Consider the following 27,065-nt stretch of genomic DNA (forward strand, 5'->3'; position numbering starts at 1 on the left):
GGTTGCTTAAGGTCCCTCTACAATGGAATAGGACATTTTGAGGATATATATATATATATAAAAATAAAAAATTTAAAAAAATAAATAAAATATATATATATATATATATATATATATATATATATATATATATATATATATATATATATATATATATATATATCATAGTCCAAGTGAATGCACTTACCAATCCTGAGTATTGAGTACCGGGGTGCTGTGTAGAAAATAGCCAGGTTAGAATTCATTCATCCAGAACAGAAGCACTGCACTCATTGGTTTTTCATTGAATAAAACATCCTTTATTGATACAAAGATAAAATTCCCAAACGTTTCGGCACCCACTGGTGCCTTGTTCACTGGGAGCTTAAAGTGCAAGAAAAAAGTGTCTAGTGCTAACCACTACCCCCACCTCTATAAATACCCATAGTGCTCGTAGTTAACAATGTTGGGGCCAATCAATCAAGATCTTTTGCACCTGTTGGTATTATTATTTCAACGATACATTATTTTTCTCCCTAACAGGCTTCAATTGCCACCATCGTCGCCCTGAATATCACATCAAGCGGTGACCAAAATATGGAAGATCTTAGTAAGATAAGCCCCAATATTGTCACTACCTAAATTTAAAGAATATGTATATCCATGTTAAAACTATGTTATCACATAAACAGTGGGCGGTGAGACACGCAATCGGGAGGACAACACGCCCCCTGTAAGCACATGGCTAATTATACAGATCAATGAACGTCAGCTACGTAGTCACTACGTCACCGGTGTCTTCGCATTCACGCCCACCTCAATGTAACCACATAGAAAAAACATTCAGCCTTTCACGGACAAATCCTTAGGCTGTTAAAGAATAAGTTGCATAACAGAAAAGGCGAAGTATCATGTCTCAAGGAGTATGGTAGAAAAACGTGGCTTGTTGTAACTTTATATGGTAGTTCCGTTTTCAATCTGTGATATATGTTGCAATGGAGATGCACGTTGTGCTTAAAACATTCTAAAGCAGCAACTCTGCATGAATGGTAAATAACATCTGTAGAGGTAATATCCAAGTAGACCAGTGTTACTTTGTACAACAATTCAGGGTCATATATTGAAGCAACACCCCATACATTATATAGAAACCTTGATCTGAAATTAATTGTCTCATATTTAGGGGGTAGAACAAGTGGCATGTACAATTGATCCTATCCCAAATTCAGTGTATTACTTAGATGCATCATCATACTGGCAAGTGTCCTTATAAGTAATGAAGATACAAACTAGACCGTCCAGTTATAGAAATATCAATCACCCAGGAATACACTATAATCCAGCTTTGTGTTCAGCCCTTTAGGGTTAACTGTATCCAATCACTATATTCACTGTGTTTCAGTTTGTAACAGCTTCTTATGTCTGTCACCCCATCTCTTCAAGGGAGATACATGATCAATCAGCATAGTTCTTATACTACCCACAGTGTGGCCTGCTTGCACAAAGTGTCGTGCAACTGGCTGGTCGGAGGTTCCTTTCTTGATACCATCACGAATGGAACAGCAATGGTTTGCCATCCTTTCTCTGAATGTATTTGAGGTCTTGCCCACGTACACCAGGGAACACGGACAAAAGAGTGTATATATAACAAAATCACTTGTGCAGTATAATCTGTGATATATCTTATATTTTTTCCCAGTATATGGGTGATGGAAGCTTGAACCAGTGAGCATGCTATTGCAAGTGGTACAATCTCCACACTTGTAGCATCCCAATTTTCTTTTTCCATCCATCCAGGTGCTTTTTTGGTAGCAAGTCACAGGATCATTATGCACCCAATCTAAGTGATTTTGTTATATATACACTCTCTTGTTCGTGTTCCCTGGACTAAGCACTAATGTGATCCCTAGGAAATTTTGAGCCCTGATATATATATATATATATATATATATATATATATATAATCATATAGATATTTGAAGAAACACTATACTCCTAAAAAGCGCCCTGTAAACATACCTCCCAACATTCACAATTCTTAAAGGGATAGTAAACCCAAATATTTTCTTTCATGATTTAGATAGAGCATGCAACTTTCTAATTTACTCCAATTATCATTTTTTCTTCATTCTCTTGGTATTTTTTTTTTTTTTAAATTTTTATTGAAGTATTCAAAAAAGACAACAAAAAATATACAATTCAGTTTAAACAATACAGGTACGAAGTCATATTAAAAGTTATACATGACCTTTGGGCTTAATGTCGCCCTGTTTATAGATATGCGAACATAGTTGTCCATTCAATAAGATAACTAAAAGAGAGAAGGGAGTATAATCCAGAGATGGGAGAACCAATTATAACAATTTCTCTCATATTGCCCTAAATTTTCCAATAAAATTTGAGCATGCTTATGTATTAATCTTTAGATTGGTAGAAACATCTCTAGGCCAGGGTAAGAGATGAATAGAAAGGGAAAGAGCGAGAAAAAGAAGAAAGGGGAGGAGAGAAGGAAAAAAAAAAAAAAAAAAAAAAAAGGGGGAAGAAGGTTGAGGGAGCATTTAACTAGTTCCTCGTGAAGGGCGCACTGTTCAAAAGTTCTAATTAAATTTGTTTGTTCCATAGGGCCAACATCATTTCGTGAACCTCTAAGTGGTGTGTTTTTAAGTAGTGATATCTTTCTAAGGAGAGGAGATCTGCAACAGTCGACCTCCAAACCTCCAAGTTAGGGATAGTTTTGGTTTTCCAGAATTTTGGAATAAGCTTCTTGGCTGCGGTGAGCATAATCAACAAAAGAGGGTGTTTACCCGCACCATGCATCTTTGGAAGGGATAGGAACAGTAAAGTGTTTGGGTCATGAGGGACCTGTGTACCCAATATTACTGACATCTCTGACATAACTTCCCGCCAGAAATCTCCGAGTTTAGGACAAGTCCACCAAATATGGAGGAGCGAACCCTCCCCTCCACAGCCCCTCCAGCAGGTGTTATTTAGTGAGGGGTATATCCTGTGCAGACGGGACGGGGTCAGATACCACCTACACAGGAGTTTTATATGAATTTCTTGTATCACTGCCGAGACTGAGGATTTTTTGGTCAACCGAAATGCTTGGCGCCAGGATTCATCTTCTATGGTGCAATTTAACTCCTTCTTCCACGAGTACGTGTAAGAAGGGAGGTTTAGTGAATCAGGGCTACTAAGGATTTTATAGATTTTAGATATCAAGTGGGTGGGACTCGTTTGTGAAATGCAGAGTTCCTCAAAGGGTGTTAATTTTCTACCAAACTCTCCCCTGTGTTTGTGGTGTGATATAAAGTGAATCAATTGATGGTAGTGAAGCCATGAGGAGAAAATTGCCCCATGTGTCACTGCCAGGTCGGATTGTGTTTTAAGTTTCCCCTCTATCGTGGCAAATGTCATCGTACCTGTTCGGAGGCTATATGGTTGTATTTTGGTGAAGCCCAGTTTACAAAATGGGAGGTCAGTGTGTTCTATAATGGGTGTGAGTGGGGCGTACCTGGAAGAGATGTGCGTGGTCGTGGTTATTATTCTGTCCCAGTCTGATAGTACATTTGCTGTGATGAGATAATCATTGATTAGCTTGGGTCTAAGTTGAGGTGATGTCCACCCTAGTATAGCGATATTGTTTAATTTAAGTATTTGCCTATCTATGTTGATCCATGCTTTATCTCCAGGGTTGTGAGCCCACTCTACCATGTGCTGCCACGAAATTGCTTGTTTATACCTTTCCAAACAGGGCACCCCCAAGCCTCCCTCATCCCTCGGAAGATACATAGTCCTCCTAGGGATTCTGGGTCTGGCTCCATTCCATATGTATTGTTCAAGTATTTTTTGTAGTTGTGGGATGTAGCCCTCTGGAAGTGAGATGGGGAGAGCCTGAAGAAGATATAATAATCGGGGCAGGATGTTCATTTTGAGCACCCCAATTCTCCCCAGCCATGACAACTTTTTGCTTTTCCATGACGACAGGTCACGGACAATGTCGTTTTTTAGGGCGTTATAATTGAGTTTGACTAATTCAGACGTGTTGTTGGAGAGAAAGATCCCTAAGTATTTTAATTTGTGTCGTGCTATAGGAATATTGTAAGTGCTACTAAGATGCCTGATGGAGTTGGGGTTAGAATTTATATTAAGGAGTTCAGATTTGGAAAGGTTTAATTGAAAATTGGAGGCCCTACTATAATTGCTTAATTCTTTAAGTAATGCAGGGACGGATGTGTCGGCCTCAGTCAAAGTGAACAACGCATCATCCGCATAAAGGGCTTGTTTGTGTTCCTGTCCTCCCAGCACCATGCCCCTGATCTCAGTGTTATTTCTGATCCTCTGTGCTAATGTCTCCATAGAGATGGCAAAGAGGAGAGGGGAGAGGGGGCAGCCCTGTCTAGTACCGTTTTGTATGTCAAACGAGTCCGATAGGACTCCGTTAGCTCTGACTTTGGCATTGGGATGAGAGTACAGTGCCATTATCATTTTTAAAAAAGGCTCAGGAAAGCCCATTTCTTGCATAGACCTTTGCAGAAAAGACCATCGAACCCGGTCGAAGGCCTTCTCTGCATCAGTCGCCAGAAGGACCAAGGGTGTATTTGTCTTCTTCGCATGGTTAATAAGATGTAGGATTTTTATGGTGTTATCCCGGGCTTCTCTTCCCGGGACAAAGCCAACTTGGTCGGTGGCAATCAGTTTAGGCAGATATTTATTCAATCGATTGGCGAGTATCTTAGCTAATAATTTTACATCTGAATTTATAAGAGAAATGGGTCGAAAATTTTCGGGACGGGTGGCTGCCTTGCCAGGCTTAGGAATGACTGTAATATGGGCTTCTAAGAGAGAAGTAGAAAGATATGGGTCTTTATGCAAATTGTTAAATAATTGCAACACATGGGGGAACAGTAGGGTACCAAATGTCTTATAATATCTAGGGGTGAACCCGTCTGGCCCTGGGCTCTTGCCCGACGGAGTGTCTTTTAAGGCCTGCTGGAGTTCCTCTAATGTAATAATGGATGCTAGATGTTCTCTTTCATTGTCAGATAAAGTGGGGAGGTTGAGATTAGAGAAAAAGTTATCCATGTGTTCCCTAAGAGGGTTCTCGCCTATATTAGGTTGAGGTGACGGGGTAGTATTATCTATATTGTATAGGGTCTTGTAGTATTCCCTAAATGTAGAAGCTATGAGTTTGCTACTATGTACTATTTTACCCTCTTTGGTGTGTAAAAATTGGATATATGAGGCTAATTGTCTCCTTCGAAGGGTTCTCGCTAACACTTTACCCGGCTTATTACCTCCCTCATAGAAGTATTGTTTCATGCGTAAAGCTGTTCGTTGATGCTGTTTCATAAGATATTGTTTAAGTTCTATTCTTGTGGAAAACAGCTCTTGTCTACAGGTGTCGTTAGCGGGTTCTTGTTTATGTGTTTCCTCCAGGGATCTAATCTTTTCTAATAAGTTTGTGTGGTAGGTTTTGGCTTGTTTAGATAGTCTAATACTTTGTTTGATAAATATCCCGCGGATTACTGGTTTGTGTGCTTCCCATTCACATGCGGGAGATGAGGCCGTGCCCGCATTGAGTGTGAAGTATTCTGAAAGGGTCTTCTCTGCCTCGCTTAAAATAAGCGGGTCATCTAGAAGGGAATCGTCAAGTCTCCAAGTTTTACTAATTATTGGGAGGTCGGGCCAAAGGATGTAGCAGGTAACTGGGGCATGATCAGACCATGTGATATTACCTATTTCACAGTGCGTGGTAAGGGAAAGGCCATTAGAGTCAGTCATGATGTAGTCAATTCGTGAATAGCAGTTGTGGGGTGCAGAGAAGAAGGTATAGTCCCTATCAGTAGGGTGCAGAATTCTCCAGATATCGTGTAAGGCATGTGTGGTTAGGGCTGATCTGACTTTTTTAAGAGCTGAGCTAGATATACTAGTGGTTCCTTTTGAGGTGTCCACAAGTGGGTTAACGCTAAGATTGAAATCCCCAGCTAGGAAAACCACCCCCTTAGCATGGTCTAGTAGGAGGTTCAGTACTTGTTTTAAAAATTTGTCTTGAGCAGTGTTAGGTGCATAAACATTTAGGATAGTGAGGGGTTGTCCATGTATGGTGCCTACCAGGAGGAGAAATCGTCCTTGTGGGTCTTTGGTTAGGTGAGTGATTTGTATGGGGAGAGTTTTATGAATAAGAATTCCCACTCCATTTTTTTTTTCAGTACCTGAGGCAAATATGGTTGTGGGGAAGTGTTTAGGGACCCAATTCGGTTCTCTGCCTCTCTGGAAATGTGTTTTCTGTAATAAAATGATTTGGCTTTTTAATTTATTCAGTTCTCGGAGAGCAATCGAGCGCTTACCCGGGCTGTTAAGGCCCTTTGCGTTTATTGAGGTTAGTCTAAGAGAGTGCTCACCAAATCTACTATGTTGCATAGTGGAAGGGGGAGGGAAAAAAAAAAAAAAAAAAAAAAAAAAAGAGAGGAGGGGGAGAGAGGGAGAGAGAGATGAGTCAGAAGAGTAGTACTAGAGGTATTTGAGAGAAGCCTTCAAATAGTTGTTAATTATTGAGAGCCTTATAGTACAGGAAGGGAGAACAAACTGAAGGGGTTAAAGAGAACAGAAAGATAGAGCTCCAAGAGCGGAGCTAGCACCCTTTACCTGTGAAAGGGCTACAAAAAATGGGGTGTTGTCTTCATAGCCGAATTTGTAGATAGCTTAAAGAAATAAGTGATTATGTTCAATGGCATGGATGGTGAGGGTGAAGGGGTAACAGATCGGGGAGGGGAAGTCAAGGGGTAATAAGGAGGAGAGGGGGAGAGGGATCGGGGGACACCCAATTTGCGTTTAGTGGCTTTACGCTTTTCTCAAGGCGCCCGTGAAACCGCCAAAATTTATCCTTATATTAACTAAATTTAGAGTGGGGAGTCCCCTTTGGGGGTGCCAGTATTAAAGGGCACAGATATTTGTTATAGTAAGAGAGGGGGTGAGGCTCTGGTTGTTTAAAAATGAGGGTAATTACCTGATGAAAAGGCATTTCACCCTTTCTTAGGGTCCTCTCATCGAAGAGAGGAGAAGAGCCACCACTAAGCGCTAGTTATTTGGGGAGCGTTAGAAACTAAACATGTTTTAGCAGGTGAATACATAACAACAAACATAACAATGTAAATTACATTTCTAACAGTGATAAACAGCATATTTTTGTACAACTGTTTTGCTGCACATAAACCTCTGTTGCTCCTTCTTTGTATTAGGAACCTGAAAATAGAAGAGAAAGGTACACAAAACAAATTTCAAAACTTTTCACTCAACATTGTAGTACCAACAGAGATAATCTGAGAACAGGTTAGAACATACTGCCGCTAAGGGCCTAAAGAAAAGAGCATCAAAACCAAAAGGATACAGCATAGGGTGGAGGGGTAAACATATACTTTCACCCCTCTTCATTCCTTTATGTTCAAAAAGTCAATAGATGTATTAAATCAAGGCCTGGGCGGTTTTATCTCGGGTCAGTTAGTGATAGAGAAGCGTTGATAGGGCAAATTCAGGGGTTATCCTGTAAACATGGATAATACGGGGATCCAGAGGACAGTATCTCCTTCATGAACGATGCTAAGACAGTCTCTGTGGAACTTGTGGGGACAGTCACCCTGGTGTTGAGGAGTCTCTTAAAGAGGATGAAGATGCGGAGGTGTTTTTGTCGTTATTCGAAGGAAGACTTCTATCAGGGGTATTTGGTAATGAGAGTTCTGTATAAAATAGATTAAGGTCAGATCCGGGTCTATAAATATCCGTTTTGTGGTTGTTTGAGGCTATCAGCGAGACCGGGAACCCCCATCTGTATTGTATTTTGTGTAACTTCAGAATTGTAGTAACATTGGACAGTTCCCGTCTTTTCTGGAGAGTGGTGGGAGAGAGGTCTGTGTAAAGCTGTATCTCCTCCCCTGCATGCGTAATTGGGTGCTTTGCTCTTGCACAACGTAGGAGGTCTTCTTTATCTTTGTATTTAAGAAATTTAACAATTATATCCCGTGGTGGGGCTTTAGGAGGGGGTCTGGGTCTCAAGGCTCTATGAGCCCTCTCTATTTGGATATCTTCGCCAGATGGGTTCTCTTTAATTATTCTAAATAGGGCCTGAAGGTAACCCTCAATTGCTGGGGGAAATATGGACTCCGATACTCCCCTTATTCTAAGATTATTTCGGCGGGTCCTATTTTCTAGGTCTTCGAGTTTTTCCGAAAGTAGATAGACCCTGTTGTCTAAGTCTTGTATTCCAGCAGTGTTGGATTGAACCTCAGTGGTTAAAGCAGTATGATTTGTTTCTAATGTCACAACCCTCTTCTCCATAGCCCCTAGATCTTTTCGTAGATCACCAAAGAGGGTCCTCATTTCATGAAGTACAACTTTAATATCATCCTTAGAGGACAAATGAGTTATGTCGTTTTTTGTAATAAAGGAGCTTAAGTCTGGTGCTTCCATTTCTCCTATTTCTGCTCCAGGGGCTACTGAATCTGTTGATTCTTCTCTGTTTGGGGTAAATGAATCCTTAGGTATAAGATACTGGTTAAGAGTCTTAGAGGAAGGTGTTTTATCTCCTTTAGTTTGCCTCTTGCCAGGCATCCCCTGAGCTTTGATGGTGATACACTCGTATTGATTTGTGTACTTTATTGTGTAAAGCAAAGAAAAATGATGTAGGTTTCAGTGCTAAAGAATATGATGAGGTAGAGGCAATAGTTCAATCATCACTTGTATTGTAGCAAACAGGTCGTCTCACAAACAGGCCATGCAGTTGAATGTTAAACAGTCACACAGCTTTATCAATTGCTAGGAACTGATATAAAAATTGTTGTGCTCAAAGGATATATGGGAAATGTATATAGCAAAATAGGGCGATTACAAACTTCATACAGTCCTTTGTTCCTTATTATAATCTTGACTGGGAGGATGAGAGGAAGGTTCGTTTCAAATTGCAGCTGCTGCGTTGTAGCGCTTTCTGGCCGTCTATTACATGTGACGCAGTTTATATTTATTAATGTCTCCTTGGTAGAATTTAATGAATGTCCAGCTCGAGGTGTGGGGCTCAGGTTTTATGAGGGCAGTCAGTGTTATGTGCTGCATTTAGAAGTGCTTGCCAGTGTGCCCCCCTTCCCTCTGGTCTGTGGTATAAAAGAAGCTCTCAGGACGCCCACGTGTAAGTATGGCCACTTCACTCACCGCACTCAGGTTTCTCTCGGCCGGCGCCTCTCTCCTCCCAGTCTCTCGGATGCAGTCGTTATGTAGAATGATCAGCCTGTTCGTGTACGGCTGAGTTTTATCGCACCTCTCTCCTGCAAATACTTCAGTAGTGTCGGCTCTCTCCGGTGCGCAGCAGGCCCCACGCAGGGTATCTCTCCTCCGAAATATGTATTGAGAGCAGGAATTATTTATATTGTGCCAAGTATTAGGGTTGATTGTTAAGCAGTGTTAGGCATCAAAGGTTGAAGGAATTAGGGATCCATGCCATCAATTTTAGCTTTTATTCGGTCTAGAAGACAGGAGCCCTTCTAGCAAGCTGCCATCTCCTAGCGTGGCTAGACTCCGCCCCCTCTCTTGGTATTTTTATTTGAAAAAGCATGAATAAAAGCTTTGGAGCTGGCCCATTTTCGGTTCAGAACCTGGGTTGCGCTTGCTGATTGGATGGCTAAATGTACCCACCAATCATCAAGCCCTATCCAGGATACTGAACCAATAATAGGCCGGCTCCAAAGCTTTTATTCCTGCTTTCCAAATAAAGATACCAAGAGAAGGAAGAAAAAGTAAAATTGGAAAGTTGCTTAAAATTGCATGCTCTATCTGAATCACAAAAGAAAATATTCGGGTTTACTATCCCTTTAACCCTGGATCAGGAGTATAGGGGCGGAGCCTTTGTGGACCAAGACTGACAACAGAGGGGGAGGCAGCATGGTCTGGGGTGGAGTCTTGTTGCTCAGGGGTGGATCAGGTAATCTGCCTGCAGATTGGGGTTAGTTATTTTTTTGGAGGGGTTGTAGGCTCTCAAGCAGGATTATTCCTATGTAATTAACCGTCCCCTGCAGATGTTGTTAATGAACTAGAGCAAATAATTTTTTAATTAAAATGCGTTTTTAATTTCCTTAAATTAATATTCACTTTACACGCACAGTGACCAAAACTTTTTTCATTTTGTGGACCAGCGAGAGCTCTGCAACAAAAATCTCTCTTTACACAACCCTAAGTGAAAGGTCATAGTGATGCTTGGTAACAAGGCATTTTTAACCATCTAAAGGCTTTGAATGCAATATTTTTAATGCTTATTTTTTTCCTCTTTAATTAGTTTAGATCATTGATAACAAGGTCAGTGGTTTCACTGGGTGCGTCACTTTGTCCGCACTGCCTATTGCTAAATGTCACCTCGTCTTCCTGTGTTATGTTCTGTACGTAAAGTACTTGAATCACTGTTGTGTGAGTCAAGATATGCAACTTCAGCAGTCAGTGCTACTTATGATCTGCAGAGATTAAAAATAAAGTATAAATAATCTAGATCTCACTGAAATAACCTGACTAATGCACAAAAAACATGAGAAATTATGTTTAAATATATTGTGAGCCATAAAGTAAGAGTATAATAGGTTCTGTTTAGTGACTAATGTGTTTAAATAAATGTTTTTATAGAGATCAGAGAGCTGATAGACTTATAACTATTATTATTATATTATAGATAAATGCACCTCATTATTTAATGATGTAGCTATTAAAGTGACGCTATACTGTAAAACTGGCTGCCCCTTTAATATGTTCCCAATGATTTACAAGCTGCAGAGAATAAAATGTATGGGTAATTGTTCCTTTACATTTATTTTTATACACAAAATAGCTGTTGTTTTTTTGCTAATTGAAAACACAATCCGGTGTTCTTAAGAATCTGCAGAAATAACAGACCTGCTTATCTTATCTTTCTGTACACCAATACTAGGTAATATAGGTGATTTTCAATTAGCAAAATGGACTATTTCAATTGAAAGAATAACCCTAAAGGAATTGTTTCCAATATAAGCAATATCATAATTAATAACTCATAGGGAACACATTAAATATCACTAAACAGTTTGAGATTGTAATATACAATGTCTTATTTATTATGTGTAGTAAAAAAAGCTTTGTAATATACTTTCAGTATTTAGTTTATACCGTTTACATGTAATTTTAAGTTTGAAAATCGTTGGTTTTCTCAGTTCCACTGAGTTTCTATAAAGTAGTGGGCGCCACTATGTTGGAACCTAGGTTTTCCCCTTATTTATCTTCTGATGAGGACAATGAGTGACAGACAAAAAATAAGTAATTCAAGAGAATATGCAAACAAGGCATGTCTCTTTAATAGTCTCCATTAATTTATTATGGCAGACTGTGTTCTTTTCTGCAAAAAACAGGAATAATCTCTATTTTCTTTTAAGAATTAAATGTCCGTGCTACGATTTGTCAGTGTTTGTATAATTATGTAAGTTGTCATTTTTTTTTTTTAAAGGGACATGGAAATTGTGTGTAAAGTTTAATGCATCCCTTGACCTACTATGTCGTCAAGTTCCGGCCCTTACACATACACACATGACTAATGTTTATTTACAAAACAACCCAACAACTCCAAATAAAAACACTAGACTTAGCGTTGGTGCAAATTGGCCGCAGCTCCTTTATTTAAAATAAATAACCGTTATAGAAAAACTTTAACTCAATAAATAGTGCAAATATTGTAACCACATTGTACATAACATACACATAAACAGTGGTGCTAGTCCATACTAATTTCTTTATATATATATATATATATATATATATATATCCGTCACTCCACCCACTGGACCCAACCGTGCAAGTGATTGAGCCCATAAGCAATAAAACACATAAGTCTCTAAGGAACCCCTTGCCCTTAGAGACCCCCAACTTGAAAGTTCCCCCCATGGGAATGCCAAAATACCACCACACTAACAATTGGCCATAACATGCTGTAATTGTAAGGGCTAGCACCCCCGCCACAGACTGGCCTGACAACTCAGCCCAGTCCCGCCAACCCAGCAACCTTACTTAAAACCTCCTTAAAGTCAAGGATAAACAACTGCAGACCAAAGTCATTGAGATGCACCCCATCCGGTGAATAAAATTCACCCTGACCCACCTCCGCTAAGTCTGAATGATGAACAACTGAACCACCCAATCTTCGGACAAAAGACTCCATAAGCTTGTTAATCTTTCTCCTGCTTTTGTCTAACCGCATCGGATCCCAAGCCGCTCTCCAAACCCTCCTGGGCAAGATGTCAGACCATACAATCCTCAATGTAGGATATAAATCCACCAACTTCCCAATATCCCTCTTCATGCTTCTCACCAACTCCCTCTGTGGCAGAAAACCAAGATCATTTCCCCCTGCATGAACCAACAACACAGTCGGAGGCTGAAAACGTCTGCAGTAATCCACCACTAGGGGCAACAACCTGTCCCAACGGAACCCCCTAACACCGAACCATTTAACATCACAACGGGATTTAGGAAAACCCAACTGCAATCCATCCACTTTAACTGAAGCCGCTCTCCGAGCCCAATGAATAAAAGAGTGGCTGACTAGCCACAAACGCTCCATACCTAGAACACAGAAAATAAAAGTAACCAACCACATTAAACACCCAACTCAGGACAGACCTACAGGCAAAACCTTCCTGATCCCCACATGCCCTTAACCACCGTATCAGACAATCCCCTCATCGAAGCCTCAGTTGCCGCCCCTATGCGGAAAGAATGAGACCCAAATTCCCTCGCATTAAAACCCAACTGACCCAATGATTTGTTTAGAACCGCCCTGAACTGGAACTGCGACAAAGGCCTACCATCCTGGTGGACCAACAACGAACCCCCTACCAGGGGCCGAACCCTCAAATAAGTCTTCAGACAAAGCCAAGGACAAACTTCTAAACCACTAGGAAAAAGGACTATCGTCCTACCCTTTCCCAACTGGTCCGTTTTACTCCTTCTCAGAAATATCTCGACTTTGGAATCAAACAAGGACACATCAGCCAACACCAAACCACCCATGGAGGATACATTTTTACTAACTAGCTCCGATATTCGGAATGCCCCGAAAAATTTGAAAACAAAAGCCAAAACGGAACAAATAGGCCTCAAAATCAGACACACATACCACCTCCAATACCCGATAAATACTTCTTAGCAACGAGAAAGTAATAGGGCATCTCCGATCAGGAGAGGACCCAACCGAACCCTTCTTCAAACCCTTGAGGACACAAAAACCCTTAGTAATATCTCGCAAACCTAATAATTTAAATTGAAAGGCCAATGCTGCCAAACACCTGTCCATAGCAGAATGCGACAAGTTCAAAGACCCCCACTCCCAAATCCATTCCAACAAGAAACCTGTGAGATCAGATACCCCTTCATGCACCACTTTGGAAGACAGCCTTGACTCCCATTCCCACCACACTCTAGAGTAAGCCACCCAAGTACCTGGCGCCAGTGAAGCCTTTACCAGTCTAGCCAGTCCTCCACTCCAAGCCGCCACAGGGAACTCTGGCATGGGCAACCCTCCACATCTGCATAAGGGGCCAACTCCCGAAAACGCTGCCACTGAAAGCAAGAAAGGGAGTCTGCTAATGCCTGGAATGTGTTTAGCCTTAATGCAAACATTCATCCGCAAACACTTCAGGACCAGCAATCTCAACAATCTGAATACAGGCAAAGAGGTCGCCGTCAATGTATTCAACGCATACACAACACCCATATTATCAGAATATAATACAACCGACCGATTGCCCAAATCAATCTTCCATACAAACAGCGAAAACACAATCGGGAACAACTCCAAAAACACCAGGTTCTTAACCAAACCCAACGCATTCAGCCGGCCACTCAGCCGCACATCAGTGACCCATAAAATAGGCCCCAAAACCACAACCCCCTGCCGAATCAGTAACAAGCCCCAACTCCTCGTTGGACACTCTAACAGCCTGAATAAAAGTCAAGCCAGTAAAGCTCATCAGAAACCGCCTCCAAACCCTCAAGTCATCTTTCAACTCTTTGGATAACCGTATAAAATGATGCGGTTTTGACACCCCAGCAGTAGCCAAAGATAACCTACTGCAGAAAACCCTCCCTATTGGGATAATTCTACACGCAAAGTTAAACTTGTCCACCAAGGATTGGAGCTCACGGAGCGTAACCTTCTTTGCCAGCAATGAGCGGTCAATAACTTCTAATAGGTCAGATACCTTGTCAATAGGAAGCCTACATTCCATGTTTACCGAATCAATTGTAATGCCCAAAAAGTCGAGGGAGGTTACAGGACCCTCAGATTTTCAAGTGCAATGGGCACACCAAAGTCAAACGCCACCTTGAGGCAAACATCCCTCAAGATTTTACAAGTCCCCGAACCAGCCGGGCCCGCAAACAAGAAATCATCAAGGTAGTGAACCAATGACGAAAGGCCAGACCGTTCCGAAACCACCCATTCAAGAAATGTGCTAAAGTGCTCAAAAAACGAACAGGAGATGGAGCCTTCAATTGGCAAACACAGGTCAACAAAGTAAAGGCCATCCACACAACAACCCAACAAATGGTGTGATGTCGGGTGCACCGGCAGAAGCCTAAAGGCTGCCTCAATGTCAATTTTTGCCAACAATGCAGCAGGACCCGCCTCCCTAACCAAACCAACTGCCTGATCAAAAGATGTTTAACAGATGCCAACTCCTGCGGAATACCATCATTAACCGATCCCCCTTTGGGGAAAGATAATTGATGGATTAGCCTAAACTTTCCAGTCTCTCTCTTTGGAACCACCCCAAGGGGGGATATCCTCAAATCTGCAATGGGAGGACCCACAAATGGACCTGCAATGTGCCCCAAAGACACCTCCTTCCGCAGCTTGTCAAGGACCACAAGCGAGCAGACTTTAAATTCCAGCGAAAACCCCCACAACCCCCTTGTGACGGAATCACAAAACCGAGCTGAAAACCATGAAGCAACAATGCCGCTTTCTCACTACAACCCCGACGCCTAGCTTACAGGATGAGCCAGGGTTCCATCGCGCCTATTTTCACCGGGGTCGCCCCCTTTGTCAGTCACCTCACCGACCCCGCCCGGCTTACCCTTTCGGAAACACTTTGCATAGGGGTGGAGCCCCCACACCCAGAGCATTCGTGTTTAAACTTGCACGTGGCTCCCCAATTACAGAATTTCTCATTATATGCAAAGCAGTGCCATCTCTTAACCAATGCCGGGGACCCACTGGCGGGAGAGCCTCCGGCTCCTGACCGAAAGGACTGGGAGGCTCTCAAATGTGTCATTATCTTGAGCCATAATCCCATGTCCTGGTCATCCCACCTCATATCTGGTTTTACCGACAGCCGTTGCCTAAACTGCTCATCATAGGACCACCATGCCATACCCACATACGTCCTCTGAGCAGCTGCAAACTCGTCCAGGTAACAAAACAATGCCCCACCCTGGTCTGGGAATTTCCCGGAAAAAACACTTGCATATATTACAAAGGCCTGGAACCAATTTGTAAAGGTTTTCGGCAACTTCATATATCGTCTTTTCCGTTCCTCCTATTCCTTCTTCGCTACGTCCTTTTTTGAATCCTCAGGAATTTCAAAAAACTGCTCAAGAGGGAGAAGGGAGAACAACTCAATAAATTCCCTCTTATATATCTTCTCTTTCACGTCCAGTGGTAAATGCATCCCCAATGACCCGATGGAGCAGAGGCATGACCGAGACATCGCAGTGTCGGCAACCCTCAATTCCGCCCCATCAACTGGCTTAGGGCTGACGGTAGGGAGAGCCCCAGACAGACCAGGGCTTTTAACCGCAACAGGGGGACCACCCTCCCCGACTACAGGGACTGGGGCGCCGCTAACTTCAACCCTCCCTAACCCAGGAACACCAGTCGCACCGGCCACAGGGACCCATGCTCTCTCCACAGAGGCTCCAGCAGTAGGACCGTTCCCCTCCAATGACAACAGCAACTCCCTCAAACCAGCCGCTACTCTACCGGCCACCGAATCACTGTCAACATCCCAAGCACACCTGTCCATGGCATCCCTCCCCCGTACATTCAACCCCATTTCACCAGGTGAGTTGAGTTTTCTGCTGATTGCTGACCACCTGAGGAGCCGTCAAGTGCTGCATGGAGCCCGCCTAAGCATTGCTCCGTCCGCCTTTTTTCACCTTCCTGCCTCATGGCAACCAGACGTCCATGCTGATCCGGCTGCCGTGGTTGTTCCTGAAAAGAAGCAGCACGTGAACACATATCCAAGGGAATAAAACATCTACCCACCCTACCCCCCCTGTGCAGGCTGGTACCCCTAGCCGTAATCACCTCTTTTCCTCTCTTTGGAGCTCCACCCTCATCAGCACCAGACCAGGCCACCTCCGCCACTGGCCGTCGTCGTGATCTACCCCTATATTCACCAATGTATTCCCCAGGCCTATTCAGCCATCTGGCGCCCCCCCATTACCTCGAGTAGCCACCGTATATAACCTGGCCCCACTCAAATCACCAGCCACCTCACACACCCTGGCCGCAACACCCCACCTCACCTGGCTGTCGCTGTCACCAACAGGTTGAACCTCCTGCTGCATACTGTCGTCAGGCTCCAAGTGAATAGAATCCGTCCAGGAGCCGTGCAGGCCAGAGAACTCCTCTTCAAGGCCGTCAAAGACATCCGCCGCTGTGGATGGACCAGGCTGAGGCCCTGGCCGTTGTCCAGTGGGACTAGGGTCTGCAAAAGAAAAACTGACATGTGAGTCACCAACCACACCTACCCCAACCCATCTCGTATCAACGGGGACCCCAGGAGGGGGTTGGTACCCACCAGGCCTACCACTAGTATGGGACTTGTCACAAGACCCCCCAAAATGACCAACATGCTGAACCCTAACCCCAGGAGAAGGGGGGACAAACTCTTCATCTGAAGAATTCAAATATAGGTCAACTCCTGCATCCAGCTCAAACTCATCCCCATCATCACCTGACCCATATTCCATATCTACAAGGGCCCCTGCAGGCCTAACAGGGAGTTCATGCCCACCCAAACAAGCTATGCCACCCTCAATAGCCCTGTGACTTAACACATCAGGAAAGGGCTGCTCCCCAACAACCAAGGCCCCACTACTCCTAGCAACCTGCACAGAAGCTGTAAAACCTTCCCCTTCACTCTCACTATCAGCTACCACCCCTCCAAAGGAACAGGAAGGCCCACTGACACCGTGATCCACCCCCTGAATAGAAGACCCCTCCCCCTCCGCCGCAGGCCCGCTCGGGCCATAAGCCACCCTTCCACTACCTCCATACTGAGTGGTGGCAGGGCCAGAGACGGCCCTCAGCTCCGGTTCCTTGCCGCTCCCATCCGCCAATGACATCACCGCCGCAGGATCCACAGATGAATGGGGACCATCCGACGCCTCCAGACCTGCTTGCTTCCTCCCCTGCCCAGGAACAGCCTTCTTACTGCCACCGGAATGCCTACAAACCTCAGGACTCAGACGAGATGGAGGCCTGGACTGCCTCGTGGACCTCTTCCGGACTCCTGACGTGGCTGCAACAGGATCCTGCAAACGACCGTCCAGCAAAACCTGGACCTGTGACTCTAGCCAGGAATGACTTTTTTCCATCGCAGCCTCCCGGTGCCTACCCAGTAACTTCTCTACCTCAGCCATGGCGCAGGCTGAGCGGAAAAGCCAGACAAAGATGCTTATAGAACTCTTCACAAAAACAACTGCTGACTTTCCCACTCACCTGCAAGGCAAATAAACTCCCCCGCTCCTCCCCTATCTCCTCCTATTCTAACACCCCCCGGGCCTCTTCCTCTGCGGTCAAAGCTCCCTCCAGCTATGCTTTGCACCACCTCCAGGAGCCCCTTGTAGTGCCTATTGCTGCTTATAACATTTTTTTTGCAGAGTTTAGCTTGAGCCTCAAAGAAAGGCTCAAGCTGAGTACTGCTCAGCCCCCAAATTAAAAAGCTTTTTAATTTGCGGGCTGGGCAGTACAGCCAATCAGTGGCTATATTGCTTGAGTTGTGAAAGTTTATTGGAGTGTGCATTTCACCGGGAGCGGGGGAGGAAGTGACGGAAACATTTAATGTAAATGAGCAATGTCCACCATACTAGAAGTGATTAATCAAATATATAGTAATATAGCATCATTTATATGTTCCTATAACTCATTCAAAGGACTTTATAATATCTTACTTGATTTGGCCTTCTCTTGAGTAATTGGTTATAAAAAAAAGATCCTACAAAACTCCTTTATTTTTACATTTACTCATTTTTAGATTAAACATGTCTGGGTGGTTTAAAGTTTTCTTTTTTCTTTTTTTTTCAGGCTCTAGAAGTTCTAACGTCAGCTGTGGAATATGGGCTAGATGACCTGAGAAAGGTAATGGCCTAACTTGGAGTGTGCAATAGAGAAGGTGGCACATATGTGTATGTAAGTGATTGGTGGCTATGTACATGTATCTCTTGTTGTCATTGGCTATCGGATATGCTTGACTATCTCCCAGTAATGCATTGCTGCTCCTAAGCCTACCTACATTTACTCTTCAACAAAGGATACCAAGAGAACTAAGCAAATTTGGTAACATAAGTAAATTGGAAATTTGTTTAAAATTGCATGGTCAATCTGAATCATGAAATGTTTAAATCTGACTTTACTGTCCCTTTAATGAATTCACTGTAACATGCTCTAACAGATCACATCCCTTTGAGCATTTAGCTTGGGAGAATGGTAGGTTAGACAGGACTCTCATACTTATTAGGAATTCTAAACTTATAACTCATTGAACATAACAAAACATCCCTTGGAGGCTTTGAAACCTTGGTAAGAAACTAAACTAAAAAGCAAAGCTGGTAATGGAAAAATAGTGTTTATCTGTAAACCTCTCCAGATCTTAGTCAGTATTAAAGGGACAGTTTACTCAAACATTTTCTCCCCTTTAATTTGTTCCCAATGATCCACTTTACCTGCTGGAGTGTATTAAATTGTTTACAAGTAGCTCCTTTACCCTTATATTGGCATTTGAAATTGTTAATTTAGCATGTGGTATCCCCACCTATTCTGAAAGTTTGTGGCCGCGCGTACCAGCTATAGATAAGCTTTGTAAACACAGCCAGCAGAAGAAATTACACTCCCAGTGTGATAAAGCAGAGATAAGGTAATAAAATGTTGATTTTCCATTGTTCTCTCAAAGTACTGGTGATTGTTTTATGGACAGATATAAGATAAAGAAGCAGGTATATGTGCACAATGTGATACAGTAATGAGATCTGATTATACCTACAAGCTCAACCCATTTTATTAGGTTGTGGCTTCAAAACACAAAATCAGAGCTTTAATATACACAAAAAAGCCTTAAAAAGCTAATTTTCATACATTTTTTACTCTGCAGTTCGTAAAAAAAAGCAATTGTAAACACATTAAGGGAAAAACTATTTTACAGTATACTGTCCCTTTAACCTTCTTCTGTTTTCAGTGCTCCCTGTATACATCATTTTGTTTTGCATATGTTCCAGTGCCCAACCATGCCATCATGTCAACATCTACATCATAGACAAATATATCATTTGAATATTGAAGTGAAACCATGGAAGGACTGATTCATTCTATTTATAAATACATTAACTGTGCATTCTGGGCTGTTTAACGTCAAACCCTATCTTTAAGGAGCATGTAATCTTTGATTGCATGCAGTTAAATGTTAAAAAATTATACTTGTCCCTATCTTTTTAACATTTAATCAATTTATTATTGTTATACTTTTATTTATAAAGTGGCAACATATTCCGTCAGTTGGTACAATTTGTTTAAATAAAACAATGATACAAAACTTGTATGAGACAAGACAAAATTTCACAAACACATACAGGAGGAATTGAGGGTCCTATTCTTGTGGGAACGTACAATCTAGAAGGGTAGGAGAGTAAGAAACAGGAGGTGAGGACCGCAAGGGTGAGAATGATGTTAATACAGAGTTAGATGGGGCAATTATTTAGTAAATGGAATTAATTTGCTACTGAGCTGTGTAGACTTCCCTGAACAAGAATGTCTTTAGGGAGAGTTTAAAAGAAGGCAGATTAGGGTAAAATTTGGCATGGATGCAGGCTATTGTAGGATCGTAGTGGGCAGACTAGAGTATATTTGTTGATAAGTGAGGATAGGTATTGGGGACTGGTGTTGATAAGGGCTTTGTAGGTCAGGGTGAGACGTTTAAATTTAATTCTGTTGGGAATGGGGAGCCAGTAAAGGGACTTGCAGAGAGGTGCAGCAGATACAGAGTGACAGAAAAGTGGATTCGCCTGACAGAGGCATTTAGTATGGATTGAAGGGGGGAGAGTCAGGAGAGAGGAAGGCCAGTGAGTAGGTTATTGCAGGAGAATTGGGATCAAGGGAGGGTTTTTTTAAATATGGGAGTGACCTTTGCATGTTTGAAAGAAGATGGGAATGAACCCGTAGAGAGGGATAGGATGAAGATATGAGCAAGAGCAGGAGCGAGTGTGGAAGACAGAGAAGGTACTAGCTGGGAAGGGATATGGTATAGTGGAAAGGTAGTGAGGCGTGAGGAAGATAGTAAGGAACAAACTGCATTATCGGTGGCTGGAGGGAAGATGCAAAGACTGACAGAGGGGGTGATCGGGGGTGGAGTTGGAAGATTAGGTTGGTATCAGATTGGTGCTTTGGATAGTATGTGTTTTTGTTTAAGAAGTAATCTACCAGATCTTGAGCACTAAAGACAGACAGAGGTGGTGGTGCAGGTGGGGATAGGAGAGAATTGAAAGTAGAGAAGAGCAGTTTAGGGGTTGAGGAAAGAGTAGATATAAGAGAAGAGAAGTAGATTTGCTTGGCTAAGTGAAGGGCAGATGTGTATAAGCTAAAAATGAACTTATAGTGAATGAAATCAGGTTCAGAGTGAGATTTCCTCCGGACCCGCTCAGCAGTGCGTTTCTGCAAGTAGCACGTTTGTTGAGAGTGCCAGGGCTGTAACTGATGACGAGGGGTTTTGCGCAGTTGTTTAGGAGCAAGAGTGTCTAGTGCAGAGGAGAGAGTAGCGTTATAGTGGGCTGTAGCAAAATCAGCGCAGGATATAGTGGAAATGTGAGGGAGGAGATGTTAAATAAGTTTTGGGAAATTGAAACAGATCAGTTTTCTACAGGTGTGTGGGCGAGATGGAGAAGTGGGTTTAGCCGATAAATTAAGATTATAAGTGAGCAGGTGGTGGTCTGAAATGGGAAAAGGGCAACAGGTGAAGTCAGATATAGGGCAGAGGTAGGAAAATATCAGGTTAATAGAGTGCCCATCACAGTGAGTAGAGAATAGGTTTAATTGTGAGAGACCGAAGGAGAATGTGAGTGAGAGAAGTTTAGATGTTGAAGTCCCGGAGTATTAGTGAGGATGAATTTGTAGGGACAAAAGTGAGGAAGCCAAGCAGCAAAGTTGTAAGTAATGGCATCAGAAGATATGTTTACTTAAAGGGACACTGAACCCAAAATTTTTCTTTCATGAATCAGATAGAGCATGCAATTTTAAGCAACTTTCTAATTTACTCCTATTATCAATTTTTCTTCGTTCTCTTTCTATCTTTATATGAAAAAGAAGACATCTGAGCTTTTTTTCTTGGTTCAGACCTCTGGACAGCAGTTTTTGATTGGTGGATGAATTTATCCACCAATCAGCAAGGACAACCTAGGTTGTTCACCAAAAATGGGCCGGCATCTAAACTTACATTCTTGCATTTCAAATAAAGATACCAAGAGAATAAAGAACATTTGATAATAGGAGTAAATTAGAAAGTTGCTAAAAATTGCATGCTCTACCTGAATCACAAAAGAAAAAATTTGGGTACAGTGTCCCTTTAAATAAGACAGTTTAAAGGGACGTGGACAAGCAGGCAGAGCAGTAATGGAGGCAGAAGAAATGCTTACCTGTTGAGAGACGAGGTAGGCTGTGCATATGCTTCATGTTGTTAGTTGGGCATTCTGGATGGGAGCATTATAGATATAACTTCAGTTTCAAACTCAATTATGCAACTTGTACACAATTAGCCAAACCTACAGCAAATGTTGTAGCACTCATTATTATTTTAAAAAAAAATCTGTGTTGCCAAGATATAAAATGTTTAAGTCAGCTGAAAAAATAAATCAAGACCTGCTCAGCATTGATTCTGCATCAGAGATTTATGGAACTTGTAGTCTCAGATATTTGTCTGTATCATGAAGAGCAGACACACTACACACCACAAGTATGCACACACACATATAGCTCTACACACTACACACCACAAGTATGCACACACATATAGCTCTGCACACTACACACCACAAGTATGCACACACACATATAGCTCTACACACTACACACCACAAGTATGCACACACACATATAGCTCTACACACTACACACCACAAGTATGCACACACATATAGCTCTGCACACTACACACCACAAGTATGCACACACATATAGCTCTGCACACTACACACCACAAGTATGCACACACATATAGCTCTGCACACTACACACCACAAGTATGCACACACATATAGCTCTGCACACTACACGCCACAAGTATGCACACACACATATAGCTCTGCACACTACACACCACAAGTATGCACACACACATATAGCTCTGCACACTACACACCACAAGTATGCACACACATATAGCTCTACACACTACACACCACAAGTATGCACACACATATAGCTCTACACACTACACACCACAAGTTTGCACACACATATAGCTCTGCACACTACACACCACAAGTATGCACACATATAGCTCTACACAATACACACCACAAGTATGCACACATATAGCTCTACACACTGCACACACACATATAGCTCTACACACCACAAGTATGCACACACATATAGCTCTGCACACTACACACCACAAGTATGCACACACATATAGCTCTACACACTACACACCACAAGTATGCACACACATATAGCTCTGCACACTACACACCACAAGTATGCACACATATAGCTCTACACACTACACACCACAAGTATGCACACACATATAGCTCTGCACACTACACACCACAAGTATGCACACATATAGCTCTACACACTACACACCACAAGTATGCACACACATATAGCTCTGCACACTACACACCACAAGTATGCGCACACATATAGCTCTAAACACTACACACCACAAGTATGCACACACATATAGCTCTGCACACTACACACCACAAGTATGCACACACATATAGCTCTGCACACTACACACACACCACAAGTATGCGCACACATATAGCTCTGCACACTACACACATATATCTCTGCACACTACACACAAATAGCTCTGCACACTACACACATATAGCTCTGCACACTACACACATATAGCTCTGCACACTACACACATATAGCTCTGCACACTACACACATATAGCTCTGCACACTACACACAAATAGCTCTGCACACTACACACAAATAGCTCTGCACACTACACACATATAGCTCTGCACACTACACACATATAGCTCTACACACTACACACATATAGCTCTGCACACTACACACATATAGCTCTGTACACTACACACATATAGTATGCGCACACACATATACATATACAATGAAGAAATTAATTGGCATAAATATGTATTAATGCTTTAGATTAATTTCACAATTAAACATTAAAAAACTAAACTTTATGAACTGAAACTTACCACCAATGTAATTGTGTAATATAGTATTGTGTGTGTGCTTTTTGGGGGGGTAATTTCAAAATTTTAATTTGTTTTATCTTTTTGGAACTTAGAAATCTGGTTTTATATATACAATGTATAGAAAATATAGAAACTTACAATTTCAGGATATTGCTGCAATCCAAACATTCTTTTTCAATGGGTCTATTGTGTGTGGGTTTAGATTCTCTTCTTTACTGTTGCAAATCAGAGGCCAGATATGAATGAGTTCCTGCAATTATCTCAGCAAGCACTGTGTAGCATGTATGCGAGTCACACAAACATTAGCTCACCTAAGAATGCAGGGTGCACCCCACACTTTTTTTTTTGGTAGGGGGTAGAAATCCGTTTCTTTTCCTATTTCTTCTCTTTTGTACTTTATAACAGCTGCACAGAGTAAGGTTTGGGAAATTGCTCATTTAGGTACTGTATATCAAGCCGGCGTTTCCAACCCAATCAAATGGGCTGAGCTTGCAGGTAGTGCATACCCTCTTATCTTATCTTTCTCTCAATGTACAAATACTTTTATATCTTATCTCAAAATCAATTGAAAATTAATATTTTAGTATCTCTCTTTCTCTCTCCCATTCCGACTAGGAAAGTGATTTCTTCTGCACCTTACATAGCTTTTCTATAGCCAATAGAATTGCTGGTGATTTCAACAGGCATAATTAGCTGCTTCAAATAACAAAATAAAAGTAAATGAGCCGATAGTCAAAAACCAAAACTAAAAAAACACTCCAAGCAGAGTAAAATGGATCATTGGGAACACATTAAAAAAAAATCACAATATTCTATCCCTTTTAAACCAGATCCTTCCCCTATTTATATTTTATCATGTCCCACTCCCGTCTGATCAGACAGACATCACTTTTTTAAAGGGACACTCAAGTCAAAATAATGCTTTCATGTTTCAGATAGAGCATGCCATTTTAAACATTTTTTTAATTTACTTCCATTAACAAAATGTACAGTCTTTTTATATTTACACTTTTTAAGTCACCAGTTCCTACTGAGCATGTGCAAGAATTCACAGAATATACGTATATGCATTTGTGATTAGCTGATGGCTGTCACATGATACAGGAGGAGTAGAAATAGACAATTAGTCAGAAAAAAAATCTACTGCTCATTTGAAGTGCTATTGCATTGTCTTGTTAATGCGCATTTGTTGATTATGCAAATCTACTGTATTTACTGGTCCTTAAAGTGAAATGTCAATTTTGATGAATTAGTGGCCTTGTTTTTAATAGGATTATTAAAAACCGGGCACTAATTTATCAAAATTGACCTTCCCTTTAAGGTCTGTTTTGAGAAATACCTGCAACACCCTCCTGTTTTCTGCTTCCTCAGTTGCTACACTTGTACTAGACATTTCTGTAATAAAACATATTGTAACAAACATGTGCTTCTGTAACTTATGTCAGTGATTTCTCATTAGGCAATGTTGCAATCTGTAATTATTCAGCATCCTTTTACATTTGTTCTGTAATTGAGAATGTAACAATTGTAGATGAAATATTATGTACTTGTATGAAAGAGAGGAAATTAAAGGAACAAAACATTTTCTTAACACAATCACCTTCTAGATCACCCATGAAACCGCTCATGATGATAATGTTACCTGACAATCACTGTCCTTCAGTAAATGATAATGTGCACTGATCTAAGCAATCACTGCAGACTATCTAGCAAATAACTTACTGAAAGCACTAATGCCTTACTAACTAATGTGTTTGAGCATATACCCAATGCACCATAGCTTGCATCTACCTATGTGTTTAACCACAGCAAAGGGGTAAACACATCATTAAAGTTAGCGCTGGAATAATGTTACAATGCTAATTCTGAGCTTAACACAACCAACGATTGCCAGCTATGCACATATGTTGCCCCTGATTGGCCCAGCGGTCATATTCGGGTCTGGCTAAATAGTTCAGTAGTTTATTGATGATCCAGAGCTGAGTTTATGTGTTTAACCCTATTAAGCCTCCTGAACGCCTGGTACAAGTCTCATGCCTACAAAAGTAATTTAAAGGGAAAATAAACATATTGTAATTACAAGACATTAATGTTGTGTTGCTATAAAAGATCAGCCAAGTCTTAATGTTTTTACAACAAATTAACATAATTTTGTACTGCAATTGTTTTTTCAATAGCCAAACTCCTCTCACCCTTTGCCTTATTTGTAGGAGTCAATCTGGGCTTTAGTCTGCAGACAACTAGGTTAATCACTGTCATAAAGTTAGCAAATGTTGCATTTCTTTGCACTTAGTATCTAATAAGGTAAATATATGTTGCAGGGTTAGCCTTGATAAATCAGCAGGGTGCATTTTTAATTTCTAAGAATTAGAAATTGCTCAATTTTCAGAGCTAAATTACACAAAAAGGGGCAAAATAAATAATGAAAATATATTGTGAAGTTGTTTCATTATACATAACTAAACATTTTATATACAATTAGCAAGGTGTTTACTGTCCCTTTAAGAAGCAGTGATCATAAGACCACCTCTTCACTTCCTCAGAGGTAGCAGACTAATTAGAATAGGGTGATTGTCATGCCCTGGTTTTGCACAATTGTTTTTTTTGAGAGCAGGAAAAATTTAGTGCAATCTTAAATTTCACCTGTCAACACTGCATCACTGGTGGCTATTGCGGGTGTACAGGTTTCCTACCTCTGAACATATCCACCCATTCCTTTCTACTTTGAATATATAGAAATGCTTTGAATATACAGCAGTTTTACAGTATCAGTAGTTTTTCCTTTAACTGTGAGATCAACTACTCATTTTACAATTAGTAATATTTACCTCTCATATTGATCTTGTCTGACCTCTGGATCACTGTCTGCAAGTGTTTCCTTTATCTTTAGTGAAAATGAGTTGTTGCTATACAGAGAATGTACCTTTAGTAGATTGTGAAACCTTTTAATAGACCAACAAAATTATTATTTTTTTATTCCATAAGTTTTCAAGACCTCAGAGGTCTCTTCTTCAGATATAGAGTAACTTTATCTTTAGTGTCTGCCATTTATTATAACCTTCTTGTTTTTATTACCTGTAATTTTAAAAGTTCCAACATTTCCCTCTGATGCTACAGAGAGCGTTGCACAAAATGTGACTGTAACTTTAAAAAAAAACTAAATAAAATGCTGACATTGTAAAATATATAAAATATATGATAAAGACCAGCACTGTCAGGAATGATTAAAGTGAAGGTCCATTTTGTTGAATTAGTGCCCGGTTTTTAATAAACCTATTAAAAACAAGAGCATTTTAATTCATCAAAATTGACATTTCACTGTTTTCTTCAAAAACTTACCATTTAA

General features: G+C 41.4%; 1 protein-coding gene across 1 annotated transcript in view; it reads left to right on the forward strand.

Annotated features, from left to right (window-relative positions):
• The window catches only part of BTBD19 (BTB domain containing 19), a 170,826-nt gene that overhangs the window by 44,955 nt on the left and 98,806 nt on the right, over positions 1–27,065 (forward strand). The window contains exon 3 of the mRNA XM_053693552.1: positions 18,347–18,400. Coding sequence (XP_053549527.1) covers positions 18,347–18,400 — 54 coding nt within the window. The remainder of the gene's footprint in view (positions 1–18,346; positions 18,401–27,065) is intronic.

Source organism: Bombina bombina, chromosome 10 (assembly GCF_027579735.1).
Source record: "Bombina bombina isolate aBomBom1 chromosome 10, aBomBom1.pri, whole genome shotgun sequence".
In the NCBI taxonomy this organism is placed as follows: domain Eukaryota; kingdom Metazoa; phylum Chordata; class Amphibia; order Anura; family Bombinatoridae; genus Bombina; species Bombina bombina.